This window comes from Myiozetetes cayanensis, unplaced genomic scaffold (assembly GCF_022539395.1).
Source record: "Myiozetetes cayanensis isolate MyiCay16 unplaced genomic scaffold, myiCay2020 scf2-11, whole genome shotgun sequence".
Lineage (NCBI taxonomy): Eukaryota > Metazoa > Chordata > Aves > Passeriformes > Tyrannidae > Myiozetetes > Myiozetetes cayanensis.
In genome coordinates this window covers 13151123-13168668 of record NW_026087411.1, presented here as the reverse complement: position 1 = coordinate 13168668, position 17546 = coordinate 13151123, and the positions used below count along the sequence as shown (strand labels likewise).

The window sequence follows — 17546 nt, the reverse complement described above, 5'->3', positions numbered from 1 at the left end:
ATCCCCTTAAACGTGGTTGCAAGCTGTAGGTAGTAGATTTATTTCTTCTTCCCCAACTTCCTTTATCTATTTGTGAATCTGGGATGATTTCGATTTACTGTAAGACAAGGAGGAACTAAAGCTAGGGAGGGCAAGCAAGGGGGTAAGTAACAACTCATGTAGATGGTGTGGATATATGAAAATGTTTAGAAAACAACAGTGCACTGTGATGGAACATCTGCCACTGAAATGGCAGAAGTTCTCTGAGAGACAAGAGTGAAACAGGCACATACATGATTGCAGGTGGTATTCCTTTATTTTGTGCAAAGTTAGGACAGAAACTGTGTCTTCTTTTGGGACCCAGTATACAAGTTGCTTTATTGTCCAACCTCCCATATGCATATGTTATCAGACATCTTATTTCAAGGTGTAAAGAACAGATGTGAGAAGAAAAGGAACTTTAACATATTTGAGGTCTGAATCTGGGCAGGTGTAAAATGACATTGCTGAAGCTGAAAGCAGTTTATAGTGGCTGAGGATCTGGCCCTTAACTAATGCAAACTGTTTGAACAAATTTTGATCTGGCATTTTATTTTTAAACAGTGAACAAAGATGATAATGGCAAAAGTGGATTTTGGAGAGAGATTTAATGGGACATTGATGGAATACTGAGTGATCTTTTCCTGTCAGTTGATCTGTATTCTCTCTCTTTTTTTTTTTTTTTAAATTGCAGTGATTTGTTGACTGCAGAAATTGGCAACAGGCAGAGAGGGTGACCATGCAGTCTTATGGCATCCAGCTGATGACCTGTTTCTGAAGATGGTATGAGGGATCATAAAGTTTAGTTCCATGTGTATTGTGATGATAGTTGCATCTATATTTAAAGCTTTCTGTCACTGAAGCACTCTTGGTGTTGTCAGATGTCTATTGGACTGGATGAGCTGCAACTTCTTGCAATTGAATGTCAATAAGACCAAAGCAATTTTGGTTGATTCATAGCACCAGCTTAAGCATATTCACTTGCACAGATTACGTTTGACAGATAGTTACCTTCAGCTGAACTCTGTGGTTAGAAGCCTTGGTATATTCTTGACAGTGAGCTTAGAGCTGATGCCTTATGTTTATTTCATATCCTGTTTTTGCCTTCCTAATACTGCATGTGTATGTCTACATTTAAATAAATTCACAGCTGAAGTACTAGTCACTCCACTTGTTATCTCTGGACAGAATGTTGTGATAAGTCAATTTCAGATTTTAAAAAAATAGTGTTTTTTTCCCCATTTAGGTAGTTTTAATTTCAAAAGATATCTAATCAAGGATTTTTTTTTTTTTATCAGGAGCTCCTGGAAAAGTGTCTATCAAAGTTTAACAACAAGAGTATAAGAAAGAAAGAAAGAAGTAGAGGATATAAGCAAAGATTAAAAACTAGTTTTCCTTTTGAAATGTTTTTCTGGTATTCTACCATTTTTCTGGCCTGCAGGGAAAATATAGTCAGCACAGGTGTTCTTACCCTATTATGTTAGTGAAAGTTAAAATCCTCTGGATTCTGAAACAAGATTGAGCACAGTATCATGAAGTACTGATATGTGTTAGGATCCCTTATAAATTTTGTAAAGAAAGGCATCTTTCCACATCCTTTCTCATAATGGCTCTAAAATAGTCTGGGTTAATATACAGTTTCATTCACTGCTTTGGTTAGTTGATCCTGTTTAAGTTGAACTTATATATATTGCAACTTCCTTTGGAGCATACTGAAAAATTAAACTCTTGAATTACTTCAAACCATTTTCTTGTGTGGGGTCCTGGTCAGCTTAAAGCAGCATCTCGATTTTGAAGAAAAAATTGATGACTTAATGCCAAATACCTTGTCTATATACTGTTTACACTCACAACTTCAGTTTCTGTTGTTAAAGGCTAAAGGAGGTTCTGAAAGGAAGATCTTAGAGTTTTTACTTCCTTCTCTCAGTGAAGAATAGGATTACAGCATCCTTGAATTTTGATATGAATAAACAAACAAAAAAAATTAACAAATAAAACCAGTTGCAGTTGCATATTAGCATGTTCTGAGCAAACAGAGTTGACTTTGTAATTTTGGCAACAGCTGAATAATGAGTCTTAGCCTAGAACTATGTTGGCAGGTCTTTCTAAAAATGACAGAATGGTTGTAAGTAAAGGAATCTCCCCTAAGCACGGATGCTAACTTAAGCACTTTCTTTTTGAAAGCCGTAGCAAAGTCTCTAACTGTGCTTTACTTATGTCAGTGGTAGCAATGAAAATCTCCAAACCCTATTTGTTTTCTTCCTGTAAAATGCTCTTTGTCCTGAGAAGCAAAGATGTGTGAAAAGCACCACATTGAAACCTACACAGAAGCCAGGGCTGCAGCTTACCTCTATCATCTTCTGCTCTTGTCCTTCAATCTTGCAGCTAAGTTGCTTCAAAGGCTTGAAATACAGAGTGGTGGGTAGTAGGTTTGAGTTTGCTTCGAGGTGCAGAGTTCTTTACAGCTTGAAAACTTCATTTTTTGCCATGTGAAGGTGGTATAGGATTTGAATACGGAAACAGCGAAATTCAGAAAAGTGAATCAAGTAATTTAACAATAGCAGGTAGAATAGATTTTATGATGTACGTAGCTTTTGCATTTGCTGTTATATTGGTCAAACGATCTAAAAACAGGACTGAAGATTTGAAATTGTGACAGGGTTCTAGCTGAAGCAGCACCAAGCTCACTGGCAAATTTGTCAGGCAGGTTTTTGCTGGTACAGAAGGTACCATTTGTCTGTCAAGTGTTATGCAGATAAATTATCTGAGCTGCCTTGTCCTCCTTGATACTACTCTTTAATTTCCACAGCCCTCCCTCTCACAACTCCCCTGTCCCTATTAACATGGTTATTAGCATCTTTTTTTGGTCTGTTTGAGAACAAGTTCCTAGACAAATTCCTCCTGACATATCCTTGTTCTCATATGTTTGCTACATAAATTCATTATCTCTTGCCAAGTTTTAGATCTACCCAAGTTCCCTCTGTGTTGTCTCAATTTTCATTCCAAGTAAAAAAATTAAAATGCAAAGTGCAGAAGACTAAAAGTGAACTCTTTTTATTTTAGGGTTGTAAGCTTTGTCTCTGAGAGGAGAAAAAAAAAAAGCCACAGGAGAATTTGATGTATGTAAGACATCTGCCGAAACATCTCTAGCAATAATGTTATCACTGTGATAGTCCTTATTCTTGAATTATCCATTCAGCTAAGGTTTTAAATTAGGATTAGGCTGCATGTGGTATGTTGTAAGGAGAGATAATCAGTATGAGACTGCAGGAGTGATAGGTGAGTAGTAGGTGGAGTAGGAGGTTGCTGATTGTGATGTGGAATCCTGGCTCATCTGCAGAGACTGAACTGTGGGAATTACCACACCTCTTTATTTTCTAAATCAATCATAAGATGGCTGACAGAAAGATTTTCTGAAGGCCTGGGAGGAGCAGAGGATTTTGGGGATCATAGAATGAGTAGAATATCTGGAGGTGAAAAATACTCGCAAGGATCAACAAGTCCAACTCCTGACCCTGCACAGGACAGCTCCAAGAGTCACATCACATGCCTGAGAACGTTGTCCAAATGCTTCTTGAAGGCTGATAGAGACTTTGTGCTGTGACCACATCTCTGGGGAGCTTGTTCCAGTGCTCAACCACCCTCTGGATGATGAACCTTTTCCCAGTGCGTAACCTAAACCTCCTCTGACACAGCTTCATTTTATTCCTCATGTCGTGTCACTGGTCACCACAGAGAAGAGATCAGCACTTGCCCTTCCCATTCCCAGGATAAACTATTTTGTTGCCTGTATATTAATGTTTGAGAAAAATAGTCTGTGGGGACATAGAATCTGCTCCCACTTGTATTCACTTTGTTTTTCTTGTTGTTTGGGGTTTTTTTGTTATTATTGTTTTGTAGGTTTTTTTTTTTTAAAGCTAGATGTAAATTTAGTAGATTAAAAAGAATAAATAAATATTAGTAGAATAAGGCAGAAATGGGGAGTAGAGAAGGAGTCTTTGAGATGTATGTTAAAGGTGTGTAAATTCTGCAATTTATTCAGTGAAGGAAGGTGTTGAATTGTGGCAGAAAGTTGTCTGCCATTTATGATTCATCAGTTTAGGGGCACATAGATGCTCAGATTTTTAAAAATATGTAAAATGCAACACTGTGATTGTTAATTGCTAGCTCTGCTTATATTACAGCTGAAAGTAAGTTTGGATTCATGCTAATGGTTTCAACCTGTTTTTCCCCCAAATTCTGTTGCTGAAATCCATATCACTGACCTTTCCTCTTTACAGAAATTCATTTACGAATTATTAAAGCTGTGTGGAAGCCTTTTTAACTGCAGCTTCAGCAAGATTTGCAATTATTCAAGAAAATACTGAAATACATACCTGTGTGTGTCTCATCTCTTTGATATGCAAAACCCCTTTACTCTTCTGTTAACTGTTATGCTTCTGTTTCACACCTGCTTTTGTGAAGATGTGAACCCAAATGTCCCCGAGTGGTAGAATATGCCATATATCTTTATATGAACAAGCAAAAAGAACATATTTAGACAGGTTGAAGGTGAAAAAAATTTTTATGCTCAAGTTTCTGATTAGACCATTATAACAGCATCACTAATTCCGCTCCTTCCATCTATTGTCTTCCTTCCTCTGTTGTCATCAGTGACCACTGTTGATTTGTTGACTCTATTAAAGTATTCAAGGAAGCCACAGGCCTGTCATTTTGGTCATAACCTTAATCTGTTTTCTCACCTTGGGAGAAAATGTGTTAATACACTGTCTGTTTCTGTAGAATGAACTCATTGAGAAAGGTCCTGATGCAACAAATCTGCAATACGTTTAAGAAGGGGAAGAAAACGGTTTTCTGAATCATGCTTATTTTAACAGATAGCAAGCTTTGTTTAGCTGGCAACTTTTGTAAGAACCATACCAAATTAAGTGACAGTAAGCAATTGTAACGGTACGTTGTGTAGTAATTTTTGAGCTGGATGAGTTGCAGCTCCTCCTGATTTCTCATAATCTCTGACTCCTTCTTATTTCTGAATGATTAAGCAAATCATTTATGCTAACTTCTGCTTTAATTTACATCTCTGTAAAGCCTGTGTAACTTTATTTTTTCTGGAGTTGCTTTAGTTTTTAAGACAAGTAAAGGGAGGGATCATTTCTGCCAGCTTGCTGATCTGGAAAATAAATAGCACTTTTTTTTCCTTTTTTTTTTTTTTCTTCTTTTTTTATGCCTTAGAGGTAAATTATATAGCTGCCTAATTGCTTCTCATAAAGCACTTTAAAATTCTTCAAATGGTGTATCATCTTTATAATAGTTATTTCTATTTCTGAGAAACTACTTGCTGTGCAAATAGAGCTTATTTAAAGGAAAAACAAAACCAGGCTTGAGTCTTCTTCTGGAGCAGGTCCAGAGAAGAGCAACGAGGCTGGTGAAGGGACTTGAGCACAAGTCCTGTCAGGAGAGGCTGAGGGAGCTGGGGTTGTTTAGCCTGGAGAAGAGGAGGCTCAGGGATGACCTCATCACTCTCCTACCTGAGAGGAGGTTGTAGCCAAGTGGAGGTCGGTCTCTTCTCCCAGGCAATCAGCAGTAGGACAAGAGGGGCTTAAACTCTGTCAGGGGAGGTTTAGGTTGGATATTAGAAAGAAGTTCTTTACAGAGAGAGTGATCAGGCATTGGAATGGCCTGCCCATCCACCAGAGAGGTGGTGGATTCACCGTCCCTGGAGGTTTTTAAAATGAGGCTGGATGTGGCACTGAGTGCCATGGTCTGCTAATCACAGTGGGGTTGGATCAAGGGTTGGACTTGATGATCTTGGAGGTCTCTTCCAACCCAGTTAATTCTATGATTCTTACAGTTTATTTTTTGTTCTCTTATTCCAAGGAGAATTTGCTTTTTTCCTCATGTTTGAGAAACAGGCCTTGTGTTTTAGTTTGTATTAAATTTTTAAATTTAATTTGCATTTGCAGCTGGCTAAATTTGCATTTTTAACTGACAAATTAGGTGTTTTTTAAAATTTTAATATGCAGATACCTGAGTTTTGGAATAATCTCATTCATTGTCTGGTATGTATCATTGATCCCTGAACTACTTCTTTTTCATCTTATATGAAAACAATGGTGTCTACTACATGTACTGAAATGTATTAATTTCCTAGTATTGGAAGATGCATTTTGGGTCCTTGTCCTATGTATGTTGGTCAGTCCTGCCCCTGCCATCTGAGACTTTGTTTGATGGTCTAAATAGCCATAAGAGCTGAAGTTACAGTCCAAATGCTTGCCATCACTAAGTTGACTGGATAACTAAGTAGGCCAGGATTAGTATCATTTGACTTAAATGACTAGAAAAGATTTTTTTTTTTTTTATTTTTGGTGCCAGAGTTCTCTCTGTTGTGGAACTCCTCATTTATGGCCTGTGCATCTGGGAAGAAATCCTTCTGGTTTATTAATTTGTCTTGCCAGACGGTGTGATCTAGTTATTAGAACAATAGATGATGAGAAGAAATGTTAAGATTAAATTGTATTTTATGGTTACTAGAAGCTATGATGAATAAGAGTAAAAGGAATGTGTGTTCAACCAGTAGAAGAGATTAATGTTGTCTTGAAATAACTCAGTTTAATTTATCTGTAATATTTTAATAAATCTTTCCCATGACATTAAATATTGGGATAGGAAAGATAACCTATAGGGAAAGATTGTGCTAACTGAAAAACAGATATGTCTTTGTAGCATATAATAATTACAAATTGTAAAATATTTTGGGAAGAGACTACTGCATCTGTTGGTTGTGTGTCATTTGGTGCAGTGAAGCTTTGATCTCTGGATAGTGATCTTGAGCTCTGCTATAATATATTTAGGTATTTAGGATTTTTTAAAATAGAACATAAAAGACTCTTTTCTATGTCACTTCCTCCTATCTTATTTATTAGAAATCATTTTCCACAAGCTATATGGGTATTTTTAATATTAGAACTGACTTTTAATGGAAAAATCTTACTAATGCCAAAAGATCATAGTGTCTGCTGAAGAAAGATTCACTTCATTTATTTTTGCTTAAATGGTGCAATTCAATTGCACATGGAAGAGACTAAAATTGTCTCGTTTGAGTTTATATAAATGTATCAGGACATTTTGATGACAGAGTGATTAATGTGTGTCAAGAAAAAAAAGTATGTTGCTTAAGTGGGCCAGATATCACACATGTATGTTGCAGTGTAATAAATGTGTGTGTTATTACATGAAAGACAAAACTTTGTAGGTTATGGTCTCAGAATTCCCCCAAATTGGCTTTGGCTTGGAAAGGGTCATTGTAGTTCAAGAAAGTGGAGTCAATATAGCTGAGTTTTTTGTTTGATATCAAAATCTGTTCTGCCTCTGTGTTAATGATGAGGAATATTCAGCTTCCTTTTTTAAAAAAGCATATTGTTATTTTTTTTAATACTACTTGTTTTTATGATACCTGTTATGCTCTTTTAATTCTTATACAATTTATTTATACATTGATTATACCAATATACATTATACTTATAGATATCAGTACAATACAAGGCTTATGAAATAAAAAGGGAAAATAAAAAACCATTACATTCTTCATTCAAGGAGCAGCTATGCAAACTCAGGCAGAATATATCAGTGGAAAGCTACTAATATGTAGAAACCATGGCTGGCTGGTGAAGTCTCTGAGCTGCTGGTGGTTTGAGATTCAAAAAGTATTCAGGCACACTAACATTCAAGCTTGCCATGCTCCTGTATGGTCCCCTGCTCCTGCTTTTTGTCTTACTCCCTTAGCCAGTGCAACTGCTCTGAAGTGGAGTATTCAGTTGTGTTGCTTCTTTTTTTGCCACACAGATTGCTGCAATACAGTGGAAGTTAGCAGTTCTGTTAGCAGTTAATACATGAAAATACTGGATTTTGTTCACATACAGCTCTGCCTGATCCAAAACAAGTGGAAAAATTCATGGTAAATTTCATTGTTATGAAATTGTTATGGGTAGGATCTGAATAGCACAGATCTTTTGGTGAGAAAATGAAGTTGTAATGTGTTTTCTGTACCTATCTTGTTTTATTAACAGTAGCATGGACACAATCTTGTGCAATGTGTTCTGGGTTGACCCTGCTTGAGCAGGGAGATTGGACCAGATGATCCACTGTGGTCCCTTCCAGCCCTACCCATTCTGTGATTTTGTGATACTGCACTATTGTGACCCACAGGGCAAGGAGGTTTTTCTAGGTAGGAAGTGATTTGTTTTGGTATTGCTGTCTCTGATGCACAATTTGCTTGTGCCAAAGAACCATAAGAGCTTAGTTCAGCATGTATTAAAGGAACTTAACCTCTCAACTCTTTGGCCCAGCACCTCTCATCTTTGAAACTCTTCTGGATCATAACAAGAATGCTATTAGAGGAAAGAGTGTGAACATCTTTCACCACCTCAGTTCACCATCAAATGGATTTTCCATTGCTTGATATTAGATTCCATGTTGGCAGGGGCTGATGTAGTTTCAGAGTGAATGTATCTTAGTAACTAATCCTTGCTACCTCCTTGTGAGGTGATTTGCTAAGTATCTGACAGATGGGGAAGCACGGGAATGCAAGGCCGTTTCAGAGCGTGGATTAGAGGGCTGATATCCCAGGCTTCTGGTCCTATGCACTGTGCAACCATAAAGCCAACCTTTCCTGCCCATCTCCTGTTACTCTCTTGGGACAAATTCCTATTGAGCATCATTAATAAAGACAACAGGGGAATAATTCTGTTGTCCTAGTCAGGAGGGAAAATGTTCTTTAAGTTCTGTGCTATTGTATGAAATGTAATGCTAACGGTCAGGAGACCTTAAATAACTACATTAAACAGCCGATTTGGTGCCAGCTTTTCTTCTTATTTAGCTTAGTCTAAACTGACACCAAACTTTGAGACTTCTCCTCCCACAGTGGAGAGCCGCTGGGATTTTTTATACCACACATGGTTTCCCTCCTACATTTTCCTCCCATGTCAGATATTCATACCCCCTTTAATAACCAGCAGGGGGATCATTACATTGAGCTACTGCCAAATGCATAATGACTGCTGCCTTTGCCTTACACAGTCACTGCACTACTGATATCCAATTCAGCATTGTAAAGTGCTTAGGGCTACCTTGGGGATGTGCTATATTAAACCCAACTATTCTAAATCCTATTTAATACGAAGAGATTGGTGGTGGGGGAGGGGGAGGGAGATTTAAAATTGTCATTAGTCACCTATTTTCAACAAGTAAAAATACCTGGTCACTTAGGGCTCAATTCTGTTGCTGTTAAGTCATAAATAGACCCTGATTTTAGAAGGGGATACATGGAGGTGAGCACTCTGCTTACCATGGGGGGAGGCAGAGTTGGGTCCTATAGAGCTGTGTCTGAGACAGTAAGTTGGCAAGAAGCTGATGGGGGAGAGTGTGCCCATTTCTGAATTACCCTTACAAATGTTTTACAGTGGAAACAGGAAAGCGGAAACATGCTTCATATCTGACTGAAAATAAAGGTACTCTTAAACTTGTAAAAGGCAACATTTTTATTTGAATGATATGACAGAGCTGCCACAGGAGTGCTACCTGCTATAAAGAAAGCTTAAGAATTATTACCTTTATTAGACCAGTGACACTGAGCTTTAGCCATACATTTCTAACTTCTGTCCCTCTACAGAGACAATTTTCTTTTCTTAAATAAACTGTCATGCTAGTGTTAATATATTGTTGGCTCCCTCATACTCTGAGAATACTGCTGATATAAAACATGTATATGTTAGATTGGTAATAGTATCTTTAGTGTAGCTGACTAGAACAAATGTGTTTCCCTCATGGCTGTGCTAATGTGATAAAGGAAAATTGGCTGTTCATCAGCTTTTGGCTGGGTAAAGACAGTAGAGATGGAACCACATTCTTTTTTATGCATTAATACCACTGAGAACTTTTCACTAGTTATATTTCATGTGCGGGCATGTTGTGCAAAGATGTTGTAAAACATGAGATAATGCTACAAATAACAAAGTAGAAAACCCTGTATCTTTTATGATGATAACAGTCAAACACCAAATGACAGTAACAGGCTGTAAAAAATGTGATGCAGAAAGAAACCGCGATGTAACCACCATATATACGTATACTTAGGCTCTTGCAAATAGGGCATCAGATGTTTAGAGGGCTTTGAATTAAAATTAAATAAAAAACTGTTGTATTTAGGTCATTGATGTGTCAACACAAAAGATAATTTAAAATGGAGAGATGTATTTTGAGTGGTGAAACTCATATGCAATAACTTTTTGAACAAATCTCCAGGCTTAGTAATTATGATAATAGCCTTCAAATTTCCATCACTGGAAGGGCAATAAATATTCCTGTCTAAATTTAGGAAGTATTGACTGAATCTGGAAATGGCAATAAAGCTTAGCATGCATGTGTATGTTAGAAAGTACAGTTTAAGGAGGAAAAATTCATCTGTGCAATTTTGTGTGAAGCCTAAAAAAAAAAAAAAAGGCCAAACAAATCCCTCCATCTTATTTCATGTTTTCTTTCTTAAAATGCTGATAGACTCATGTTGCCCAGGGCACTGATGCTGATCATCTGAGCTCAGATTTATAGATAATTGTGTCCGTTTATCTTGGTCTGAAATTTGAAAGACTTTATTGCAAAATAGTATTGTGAGTGCTTATATTGTGGTTTTCAAGCTGATATCTTGTTAACTGGTAAATAAGTTCTGTCTTTCCTCTTTGCAACAAATTATTCTGGCTTGTAAACCTGCTGTGTCCTCACATACATATAATTCTTATGGAAGCAGTTATTCCATGTTTATTTTGTTTTGATTAGCATGACTATCAAGATGGGCTAAAGCACTCTAGTTTTATTTGGCCTTGATAGACATGATTCACCAGGCATCTATAGCTGCAGAATTAAAATACTGGTCTGTAAATTGGCAGCAAAAAAATGGTGTTTCAAATGCTGAAAGTTACCAAGTTCTCATGTGAAAAAAGCTTTATGGATGCTAAATATTGCTAAAAATCAAGTAATTTAATTTTTGCAAATAAATCGCTTTCTGAAATAAAAGTTTTGGATAAGTTCAACTTAGTTTGCATAATTAATTTAATTAATGGGAAGCTGACTATAGCTGTGATACTTACTGTTTTCATTTTGTGTGGGCCTATATTTTTTAAAGAGAATATTGGATATCATAAAATGTAAGGCTGAAAGACACTCCCATATTAATAAAATTTTCCTAGTTTTAGGTAACCTAAACCTGAGTATTTTTTAATGCAAAAAAAAGTGCTTTGTAAAAGCTCAGCATCTTGTGACTTTGTGGAGCTGGGAGAACGCCATAAAGTATTTCTATGAACGTTAGCTCAGATTTAAAATGAATTGGCAGGGAATGGAACACTTGCAGAAAACAGTACCCTGGGGTGCCGGCTGAGTGCATATTCCTAGCCAAGGGTTCCCTTGATGTGAGGGAATTACCCACTGGGTGTAAAGCAGATGTAGGCAGTTCCTATACCATTCCCTTCAGCCCTTGTAGAAAGAAGCATTCTGGGGTTAGGGAGGTGTTTTGGAGGGGTGTTAGAGGCCTGACTGAAACGTGCTGTGCTTCGTTATCCTGAGCATGGTATACAGCCCCTTGAGGCCTGTTTGAACTGATGTGTATGAGAAGAGCTGTGACAGCTATAACATGTGCCCATGGCCTGAAGTGGTGATGTAGCTGTAACCAGCCTGGTACCTTGTGAAACAGACCCACCCTTCTCCTTTTCCTCTCTTCCCCCTCCCTGCCAGATCCCTATACTGTGTTTTTTTTCTTTGATTTAACTGCTGTGGAAATTTTATACCTTGTGCATCTGAGTGGTGATCTATTAACTGGATGGACAGAAAAGAGGTAACTGCTTTCAGTGGGCACTGAAAATAAAGAAACACAGCGAATAGGTTGAAGTAATGTTATTGGTTAATCAGTGATAGACTCCACATGTAGAGAAATCAAAGTGATTGCATAATAAACCATGTGCTTGCCCTTTTTCATTGACTCTATAGGTGCATCACAGCCGAATTAGTTTCTTCTTGAATGGCTGGGAAGATGACAACACACCTTTTGATTCAAGGATTCTTACAGGAACAGTTGCAGATACTGATGCTGATGGTACTCTGCAAATTGGACAAAGCTTCACAGGTGAATCTTGTAGTATTTTAGTGGAATGCATTGGAATATACAAAAAAAATATACATGATGTGGTTAAAAGAAGTGTGTGAGTAATTTTAAGTTTGTATCTGTAACGCTAAGAAGTAATACCTTCCTGCAGAAGAAAACAGAATGAAACTAGCAGAATGAGAATCTAACAGCTTTACTCTTCATCTGCATCTAGAATGTTATATGTACTACAGCATGACATAGTCATAGCAGAACGGTGGGGGATATTTTGTTGCTTTTCACAAATTCTTGGTTCTGCAGGTCTAAGAAGACTGACTACTGCTCTTCAGGAACATGCACAATTTAAAGCTAACTTCTAAATATGGCTATATGTCACTTAAAACAACTTTATGGTGGGCGTGGGCAAGAAAATATTCTGTGCCGCATTTTTTAAAGCTTGTATTTGGAAATGTGTTTTGTGTTAATTTTGATTCTGAATAGTGGATAACTAATAATTGCGTAAAAGAAAGGAATATTTTAAAATGCTTTTTATCTTTATTGTATAAATTGATAGGTACAGTTGTACCTACTGTATCTCTTCTCTAATTAGAGGTGGCACATGGACTGGCTCATTACTTCTGTCTAATGAGCCGATCCCTGTGCCACCTCTCTAATCAGAAAAGAGATAGGTACAAAATGTTCTTATAAAGTTATTATAAATCATTCTTTTTTATCAAAAAAATTAAGCCACTGCCCTCTATAGTTTTGTCCAGATCCAAGATGGTTTCATTCAGGAGGGGTAATTGTGCAAGAGAGATCTCTGAGTGCTGAATTAAAGGTGCTCTCATGCAGTGCAAAGCTGCCTTCTGCTCAATAGATTATTTATAGTGTATTTTCTTAGGTTTAGAGCAATTTGTTGGAAGAATGCAAGATTTTCGATTTTACCCAGTGGCACTTACAAACAGGTAAAGAACTTTTATTTTTGTAAAAAAGTAAACGAGAGGCGAGAAGAAAGTGTAGATAACAATATGCTTATTTCCCAAAGTGTAGTGCTTTTCAGATATTTCCCTTAGATGGTTGTTTATGATGATGTAGTTTCCTGAACCTCATTTCAAAGATTACCTTTAATATAAAAAATCTTGAGTTAAAATAAATTCAACAACCTAATGTGTTTTGCTTTTGAACTGTGCTTAAGTAGGCTTAATATATGTAACGGTATATGTAGTATATCTATATAGTGCAAGACAACACTCAGTAATAAATATATGCTTTCCTTCTTATTGTTGTCCTTGTTACAACCTGACTTACTATGTATTCTGCAGAGAGTAGATCCAGTTGCTAGATTTCAATGCTTATAAACTGTCTAGGTGTTATCTACTCATCATAATTCTGACATAATAGCGTGTGCTGATAAGCTTAGTCCTGGTGGATAAGACTTGCTAAGCTTTTTCAGAACTCTGTGTAAACTGTAAGGCAAGGGAGGGAGCAGAGAGGACTAGTCCATTTTAGACCACTCAAATACCCTGATCCAGTTGAAGAGGACAGACACTCCAACTGGTTAGAATGCTGGCTTTGTGGCTGCCAGCCTGGCTGGCTGTGCTTCGCTGTTCCTCTCCTCTGGTTTCAGATTCCCTGTAGTATCGGATGTCCATGACGGCTGTTCTGGGTGCTTCCCCCGCCCCACACACACGCCCTTACCCCGAGGGTGCCATTGTCTGAACTGTTCCTTGCTTTCTAGATTAGATTGTCACCATAAGATGCCAATGACTTCACTAGCTCAGCCCACAGAGCCCTGGGCAATTGCTTTGACTTCCTACATTCCTGAGGCAAAATTGCAGTTGCCAGTACAATTTCTGTTGCCCTCCAGCCTCCCTTCCTTGCACATTACAAAGAAACGTTACCTTTGTTATCCAGCTCATGCTGGATTAATCTAGTCAATTCAAGCTGGCCAGAAGTAGTCAGGTCCTATTTGTCTGCGTGGTGCTCCTGGGTAGGCTGCTCGCAATGACACTCATGACTGCAGACCTTAAGGCTACCTAATGATAGTCTTTCAATAAGATGTAGAACAGTTTCCTAGGAGCTCAGCTGTCTGCAGGACATTATGATGAACTTAGGTCCTATGAATTGAAAATATTAATGTGAATCTGAATTCCAAGTTTTATGAAAATCATGGTGGTTTTACTTTTTCAGAGCAATGCTTGTCAAATCCTCTGAACTACAATTTAGGTCAACGAAATGAATAAAGCTTAACAGTTAAAAAATAAGATATTTTACAGCATGTCTTGGCCTAGTAATGTCTTTGTAGATTTGATTTTATATCCACAAATAACTTGGTCCAAAATGGGATAAACGGTGAAGGAAAGTCTTGCCTGTGTGCCAATTAATTTAGGGCTACGTCTGTGTAAAAGACCCTGTAGTTTTGAGTTCTGTAGAATTTGTAGTGGCAGCTAGCAAGTATTTATTTACTTAATAAGAATACAAAAATTATTTGTTACTGATTAAAATAAGAAAATGGGAAAAGTAATAGGTTTTTAATATAAAAATTCAGTATCTACTAGGCTTAAAAAATCTTTCTTCTACACTGGAGAAGAAGAGATAAAGACCTGCCCATGTCATGCATATATCTACCTGCTTGGCTTCCTCCCTCCCTCCCTATGTATCTATTTCAGTTGTCGATGTCACAGGAAACTCAAGTGACTCAATGATTTGACATGGCTGTATTGAACGCAAACTGGGGCAGCTAAAAAGTGGGCATTTGTGTAAAAATTCGTTAAAAGTGAAAGTATTTCTATCCAGGTTTTCTAAGGTGCAGTGTGATATTGTTCAAGGTGGTCTTTTTGGAGGATTTGAGTGCAAACATTCAACTTTTCTGTGGTTACAGGCAATGTGTCGATGTTATGGTACCCTTAAAAGCAGTATCCAGACCACTAATTGGAGTCAGACATGGTGCTGCAATGAAATGTTAAGAGTTTTTCTCCTTGCACATATGGCTAGATTCATCCTATCTAGCTTCAGACACCTCATCAAGGAACTAATTTCCCTTAGTGCCATATGTCTGAGGAGTTTCATATATGTGGAACAATGAAAGCAGCTCTGCAGTGCTTCTTCACAGATACCTTCTGAAGGTGCCTGCTGCTTACCAATGATAACATAGAGACCTTGTGGGGGCTTCATTTGTAGCTGATTCCCCATGTTTATGAGCTGAAACCAGGCCTTTAGTGCCTCTACTATAATCTAAACTGAATTTTGTTTAATCTGTGAGCCTAGAGGCACAAAGGGGCACTTGTCCTTTTTTGTCATGTACGTAATTACTTTTCTGTATGCTGTGACAGAGACATTTTGGAAATATTCTCTGGAAAATTCCCTCATCTCCATACCCAGTCAGAGTGCCGCTGTCCTGGAAGTCATCCCCGAGTGCACCCGTTGATACAGAGATACTGCATCCCCAATGGTGCAGATGATACCACTAACGACAGAGTGCTGAGGTTGGATGCAGAAGCCCATCCCCTGTATTACATCAATGATGATGACATTGGGACCACTTGGATTTCGTCTGTGTTTGCTAATACTGCAGGTCTGGATCGTGGTGTTTCAATCACCATAGATTTACAAAATGGACAGTATCAGGTAATGAGAAGATTACATTTGCTATTTATTAAATAAGAACTAAGAAAATATTTTTGTAGATGTTTCATTACAATTTTAAGGAAATTCAAACCTTATGCTTTAAAATGTTATCCTTAGAGGACCAGGAAGAAAGCTTCCTTTTTTTTTGGTGTGTAACAGTGCAAAAGGCAGAATACATTATGGTTTTTGTCATTCTATTTCGATGTACCTGTTGTAACAAGCAGTAATCTAGAATAGATATACCAGAGAGGATATCCTGTGTGAAGACACCAATATTTAGAAACTGATTGCTGTCTTTTACCTCCACTTTTGTAATGTTCAATTTTAATTTTAATTTCTATTAAAGCTGACGGTGCTTGTTCCATACCTCTGGTAGAAAACTGACTGCAGACAAATGAAGTTGAACATGTCGAAAGCACACTGACGTATCAGAGGGGATTTCTGTTGTGTAGATATTCTGGAGATGGTAGTTAAGCCTCCCAAAGAGTATGGAAGGAGAAAACGATAGGCAGGCCTGGTTACTGAAGAGGCCATATTTCATCTAACACTGGGCTGTTGAGGAGTGTCAGGATGTCTTGGAAGAAGGGACATATCAGTAATGGGGCTGCATTCACAATAGGAATTCACCAAATTTCTGTGTATTCTTGCTTGCCTATTATTCTTTTTTTTCCATTAATGGTGAGAAGGGAAAGAATATATTGACAGATTTGGCTACATATATAAGAAGTAGTCCTTTAGTTAAAAGCCTTTTCAAATCTATGTGACATTCTAGGATTTTGCTTATTTGCTACACACATTTCTGCACAAGCAGTATGCTGAAAGAAGTGCTCTTTAAACCAGCACAGGTATTTGATTCTGAGCTAAAAATAGAGAGAATCCTAAAAAAAAGTACCTCCTATCAGACAAATGACTCATCAAATATTTGGCAACACAAAACTATAGCCTTCATTTTTGCCAAAATAGTATTACTGTAACAAATCATGGACTTTGTAGTGGATTTTCAAATGGTCTTCAAGAAAAGGTGGAGTTCTGATGCACAGATCAGTAGTTGTGTAATAGTGTCTGAGAGATCAAAGAGCTTGTTTAACAAAAAAGGTTTTTGTGGTTTTAATTGTGAATATATGGCCTGAAATGTAGCTGCTTCTTCTGTCTGTGAGTGGTAGAGCAGACTATGTAGTCACACAGAGAAAAGAAGTTTATATTCTCATTGTTTTACGATGTAACCGGTAATATCAGTTCATAAATTTATCTTCTTGTAGGTATTCTATATTATACTGCAGTTCTTTAGCCCACACCCTGAAGCAGTAAGAATAGAAAGAAAAAAAAGAGATGATCTAAAATGGGAAGACTGGCAGTATTTTGCTAGAAATTGCAGTATTTTTGGAATGGAGAACAATGGATCTCTGGAAAAACCAGACTCTGTCAACTGTCTCCAGCTTCATAGGTAGGAGTGGGTATTATCTGCATAATACACATGCTTTGAACAGGTAACATCCTGACACAAGTAATTTCTATGTCCCAATGAGATAGAATCTTTTAATTTGGTGTTATTTATGTTATTATGTTAATTATGGACTACTGAATGTATAAAAGATCCTAAATCTGACCTTCCGATTGCAGATTTCCAGAAAGTCATCTGTCATTTTTGTCATATTTTAGTCATTTATGAATGTGACACGATTGATTCCTCAGTTATTTTTGTGCTAGAGTTTTGAAATTTTATGTGCTTGTGTTTTGAGGGGCTATTGTCAGTAGAATTACAGAACATTGAGATGAT

At 37.3% G+C, this 17546-nt stretch overlaps 1 protein-coding gene across 1 annotated transcript in view; it reads left to right on the top strand.

Annotated features, from left to right (window-relative positions):
* The window catches only part of USH2A (usherin), a 378573-nt gene that overhangs the window by 21563 nt on the left and 339464 nt on the right, over window positions 1-17546 (top strand). Inside the window, 4 exon segments of the mRNA XM_050315138.1 lie at window positions 12049-12184; window positions 13044-13107; window positions 15475-15769; window positions 17029-17213. Coding sequence (XP_050171095.1) covers window positions 12049-12184; window positions 13044-13107; window positions 15475-15769; window positions 17029-17213 — 680 coding nt within the window.